At 43.0% G+C, this 6,036-nt stretch overlaps 1 protein-coding gene across 1 annotated transcript; it reads right to left on the reverse strand.

Annotated features, from left to right (window-relative positions):
• Window positions 1–4,138: 4,138 nt before the first annotated feature.
• On the reverse strand, window positions 4,139–5,236 carry LOC117707554 (TD and POZ domain-containing protein 1-like). Its single transcript, XM_034500955.1, has one exon. It carries the CDS (start codon window positions 5,234–5,236, stop codon window positions 4,139–4,141), a length of 1,098 nt encoding a protein of 365 aa, XP_034356846.1.
• Window positions 5,237–6,036: the final 800 nt, after the last annotated feature.

The raw sequence follows: 6,036 nt of genomic DNA on the forward strand, positions 1-6,036 counted from the left end.
TGTTGTTTTGTTTTGTTTTGTTTTCCAATAAATGACCCAAAGAAAAATCTTCAGCCTTCTGGAATATGCAGAAGATTTGGCAAATGCTGGCATTGGACTGCTGAATTAAGGTTGACAAGGAATAGGGACCACAACCCTTTGCCAACAGATAATGCCCTATGGGGCCTCCTACAAATTTGATTAAGGCATTCCTCCATTTGGATGTGTAACTATTTGTCTTACTTAGAGTGGCTATTTCTGGAGTAAATCACAATGATCCAAACCAACTTGGGGAGGAAAAGTTTTATTTGGTTTATAATTCCAGATTGTACCCGATTGTTTCTAAGACACTGCAGCATTGCACCTCCAAAGTGAGGGTGGACAGGGTCAGGTAAAGAGAGCCAGCCAGGGGGTCTAGGTCCATGTTGGGACCTGAGACACAGTGAAGAGGAGGGAAAGAGGGGTTAAGGATAGTCCTGAAGTGGCGGGTCACTGAGAGACTGGAATATGTCTGTGAGAAGGGGGCCTCCCTACAATTCTCATGGCCTAGTCTTGTCGGCCTCTGGTCCAGCAGGGAATCTCCCCCTGAGTAGGAGACATGATACCAATTGAGAAAACTATCAAATAACTTTAGATTTTCCAATGTGGTGAAGAGCACATTTCAAAAGTGTGTTGTGTCAGTCTCTGGATTTTCTCTGTCTGTTACTACATCTCACCTTTAATTTCTGATTAGATTAATCTGTATATTGTCTCTGCACTATTGTTTGGTTGGAATACGATTTATTGACCTTGTTGATTTTCTCACAGAAATAACTCTTATTTCATTAATTTTTTGTATAGAAATTTTAAATTTCTCACTTCCAGAAATTCTTCAGTGTTTGTTTTCTTTACAGATTCTATTTCCATTTTCAGGCCTTAAACAATTTTGTTCATTTTCTTTCATTGTTTATTTTGTTTCCTGGATACTTTAATGGGATTTCCTTCTTTCCTCACATTGTTTGTATGTGGGTTAATGCATTTGCTTAAAGGATTTCTTCATTCTCTCATTAATGACCTCCATCACTTAAGGTCTTTCATTGTGCTTCAGCCATGTTGCAATGTTCAGGGACTGCTGTGTAAGGATAGCGGGGCTCTAGTATAGACATAATGCCCTGGCTATGTTGTTCATGTTAGACCTAAGATTCTGGTATTGCAGTGCCTAAAGCTTTATATCCTAATGTCTACAATAGTCTGTGTTGGGTGGCAGTTCTGTTCCTTGTCTTCCATTTCCTCTCTGGATTGCTGAAGACTGTGATTGCTTTATGTTGTCTTAGTCAGAGTTTTATGGATGTGAAGAAAAATCATGACCAAAGCAACTCTTATACAGACAAACATTTAGCTGGAGCTGGCTTGCCATTTGGGAGGTTTGGTCTATAATCATCATGGTAAGAATTATGTCATCATGCAGGCAGGCTTGGTGCTGGAAGAGCCAACAGCTCTATATTTTGAACAAAATGCAACTCTAACCTAGAGCAACATGCCCAAGCTGCCCACTGCTGCTGCTTGCAGGGTCTGGAACATGACATCTTGGTTCTATTACATCTTTCACTGCCTATATTAGCTGGCTTAAAATTGTTTTGTAAAATGACCTTGAAATCATAGTTCTGAATGCCTCTTTCTCCTGAATGCTGAGGTTAAAGGAATGTAATACTAAGACTGGATCAAAACCTCTCTTTACATTTTTACAAGAGCTTTATAAATTTGGATTGTAGTTCATTCCAGATTTTGTCAAGTTGACAATTGAGAACAGTCATCACTGCTGTCGGGCAGGAACTTTTCTTTGCATCTAATAGTTCTGGCCACTGGGGGTTCAAGGATTCTGAGTATAGTGAGGTGACACACAGAAATGGGGATAGGTTAGAAGTATGATGGGGTTCACAGGAAGGAGGAGATTGCACCAGAATCTGCTTATTTTGGAAATCAAGGAGACAGTAAAAGCAGGTCACACAAAAGGTTTGCAATAAAATTGAGGATTAGACTGATAATTGTGGTTCTACAGAAGCTGAAGGATTGGGGAAGATCTACAGGTGTAGGAAGAGCTAAGGTGGGAGGAGTAAAGAGAGGCAAAGGGGGAGGAAGGAGAGAAAGAGGAGAAGGAAGAGGAGGAGCTAGGAGAGACGGAGTACAAGAGAGGGAGACATGGAGGCTGATGTTTGCTTGTCTGTAGCAGTCAAAGGTAGTTGGTATACCTAGGTTGGGTTTTGGGTTACACCTCTGATTGTATGGGCACCTTGTTATTGATCATTACCAAAGATATAAAGCCTTTGGATAATTTAAGCATTAGAGTCTCATCTTCTTACTGGGCCAGCATGGATGGTGGGAAGGTCTGGGCAATGCCCAGCCTTGTAGAGACAATCTGGAAGTTTGGCAGATCCATCTCCCATGCTGGCATCTTGAGGGAGGCAGGGCTGGTGATTCTGGCTGGCTATTTCTACCTGTGGCACACACGTGGCCTCTGGCCATGTGGTTGAGCTAGGCAGAGCCTCCCCAGCCTAGACAGTCGGCTTCTCCAGCGGTCCCTTTTAAATAATTATTACAATATACAGACAACTTCTATTCTCCCCTGTCAGGATTTGTCCATGAGGTATTACTGGGTACATTCTGGAGTTGGGGCCTCAAATTCATCAAGGAGTTAGGAGGAGGGAACTTAAAAATGAATTGTGTGTGGAACTCACTGCAGATGTAGGCAGGCAGAAAGGAATGGCTGCTGGGGATGGAGGCTGCGTATTGGGCTGAGTTGGGGTAGGGAATGTTGGGGGAGAAGTGTCTGTGATCCATTAACATTGGTGCATTACAGGAAACAAAAGCACAGCAGATTTCCTGCTATAGAGCTGGAAATGAGAATGGGGAAATAGTAAGTGGGGGAGCAAAGAGAGAGGTGTGGATATGCCTTTAGCCTTCTGACACCATAGAAAGAGTAGCACTTGTGGTAGGTGTTAGGAAGGTGCAGTCCTGGCTTGAAGGCTGTAATAGAGCAAAGAGTGGGGGGAGGGAGGTTAGAAGGGAAAGATCTGTGGGATCCACAGGATATGGGAAGAATATAAGCTATTCACAGCATGATTCCTAACAGTAGCAACATTACAGTTATGAAGTAACCACAAAGAAATTTAATGATTCATTGGCCACAACATGGAGAACTGTATTAAGGGGGCACAGCATTAGGAAGTTAGAGAACCACTGGTCTAGTAAGTATGAATCTATAATGAATCAATACCTACTAATATAAAAACACATAAAAGATTTTTGCATGCCTTGACCCACAAACACTTCTCTCCCAGAAGGAGTAGGATCCCCCTCCCCCAACTTTGGCCTACTCCTCTCAGTTGTCATAAGAGCATGATGGTGGAGTTCTCATTTGCCAACCTTAAATTCATAGAAAAAACCCAAGTATTTCTAATACTGGAAGGACAGTGAGGGGGCTGCACAAACATCCACAGCTGAGCTTGGCTGATTGGATTACACGTGACTACTCTGAACATAAACATCTCTGGAAAGCACAGACTGATTTCAAAAGTTTTATTTAGATTATATTTTATTAGGATCAGGTTTTGTCTACAGAGTTGTTTGTGGCCATAAGGACCAGAAGACAGCCTCAGATCCTCTGAATCACCACTTACAGGTGGGTGAAAACTCCCCTGTGTGTGCTTGTTAGAGTTCTTTGAGAGAGCAGTAATTGTTTTGCAGCTGAGTTCCCACAAACTGAGTCTTTAAAAAGAAAGTCTTCATTGTTTTTTCTTCTCTGATGAGTAAACACTCATGTTGGAGTTCTCCTTTCCTCTGGCCCCAGTCATCTCTTCTTCTCAGTCCAATGCAGACATGTTTCTCCAGAGAAACCCAGTTGGGATTTGCTTAGGGCCAGCACCTAAATTAAATCCCAGTTTCCAAGACATCAGACAAAAACCAAACAAGAACATCAACAGGGTGGATGTCCAGTAGAATGTCCCAGAGAGCAGTGCTGCCCTTCTCCCACCAGCCAGTCTAACATATTACAGCTGTTTCAAATCCCGAGCCACCATACTGCCTTTCCCCAGACTCACTGTAAATGCTCTTGAAATACCATTCTCTAACCAGAAGTCAATGGTAACCTCACTGGTTGTTGCTGTTGGAAGAGAGATGTAGGTCATAGCTGGGTAGCTCCTGAGAGGACTTTAGGCTCCAAGAAAGGACATTGTGTAGAAGCCAGAAAGTGGAATGCCTCAGCCACCAAGTGGGGATGTGACTCCACCATTGACTTCCACCCTGAGGTCTCAGAGACCTCAGAAGCATGAAATGAAATGAAATCCAGGGCCTGAGCCTTCAGTTGCTCTGTGCTGTGGAGGTCAGCCAGCATGAGAGTGTTTGCAGCATTCTCCACAGACAGATTCCTGTAGAGGGCATCCTCACACAGGACCTTCAAGCCCTCCAGGCCATACTTGTCAGCAGCTGCCAGCACACCAGTGGCCATGGAGTGGCTGTGGAGTTGTGGCACCTTCCCACTGTAAATGAAGCGCATCATCTCCCTGAAGACTTGGGGATCTAGGTCTTGGATCTCAACATGGTTCGTTAGGCTTTCCTTCATTTCATGTTCAAACATGGCTCTGAAAACTGGAGATCGAGCTGCTAGGATGGCCTTGTGAGCCCCGAATTCATGGCCAGCCACCAACAGGCAACAGTCTGTGAAGAGAGATTTCTCCCACAGCTCCCCTAGGTCATCTGTCAACCTGTTCCTCGAATCCTTGATGGCAAGTGTCATGTTCTGTCTTGGTATACTAAAGAAAGCTCCTACTATGTCCACCTTGCAGCAGAGGGTGAGCTGGTCTTGAGGGAGAAGCCAATGCAGATTGGAGAGAATCCGATCTCGAAGAATGAACTTTTTGAATCCTCTGTGTTGGTATTGCAGACAGCTTACAACCTTGGGGCTCTTCATACATTGATATTTCTTTCCTTGGGAATTTATGATCCAAAACTTGAACTTTGCCCAAACTGGTCTCTTTGGACAGCTGACCAACACCAGGAAAACTGACAGGTAATCTTTGCTTTCATCATCAACCCCGTTTGGATATACTCTCAAACAGAATGCCACTTTGCCACTGGCCTCTACTGAGAACACTGGGCTACTGATGTTTCTCTGAATTCCCCCCATGCAAAATGAAAAGTTGCTAATGGTCCATTTGTAACTGAATTTCTTAACATTGGTCTGTGTGGAGCCCCAAGTCTTGTCTTCCAAGTCCCTTGACATTTCTGCTGGAGGTAGTTTGGGTTTTAAAGTTGATCTGAAAAGAACTATATGTTATTTACCCTTCATCCTCTTGGATACAATTATAGATACACTTTAGATTTTAGTTTCAATTTGTCCTAAATTCTCATTCTCTTTCTCCATCTCTCTCTCTCCATCTCTCTCTCCATCTCTCTCTCTCTTTCTCTCTCTCTCTGATATTCTTTCTGTCTCTCTCTGTCTCCTTGTCCGTTTGTCTTTGCCCCTCTCTGTCTTTCTGTCTCTCACATTCTCTCTATATGTCTCTATCTCTATTTTATGTCTGTAACATTCACCCTTTCTCCCTATCTCTCTGTGTTCTGATTCCTCTCTGTCTCCTCTCTCTCTCTCTCTCTCTCTCTCTCTCTCACTCTCTCTCTCTCTGTATTTGTGTGTGGTCTCTGTGTGTTTGTGTTTATTTAATCTTAGGTTAATGATAACTAGTTTAGGCTATTCTATACAACCTTGGAAGATTTTTATACACTCTCATTTTAAGTGTGCTGTATTCGTCAGGGTCCCGTAGAGAAAATACAGAATGAGTTCTCTTTATGAATAGAAAAAGAATCTATAAGAATAACATACAGGCTGAGGTCCAGCTAATATAACAAGGCTAAAGCCAGTACTTACTTAGTCCACGAGGTTTGAAGTCTCAGGAGTTCTTCAGTATATGCTGAAATTCTGAAGAATTAGGGCCTAATGTCAATGAAGAAATGGGTTTGCTAGGAAGAAGAGAGGGAGCAGTCATAGACACCAAACTTCACTCATCTATGTGCTTATATAGGCCT

Source organism: Arvicanthis niloticus, chromosome 4, assembly GCF_011762505.2.
Source record: "Arvicanthis niloticus isolate mArvNil1 chromosome 4, mArvNil1.pat.X, whole genome shotgun sequence".
Lineage (NCBI taxonomy): Eukaryota > Metazoa > Chordata > Mammalia > Rodentia > Muridae > Arvicanthis > Arvicanthis niloticus.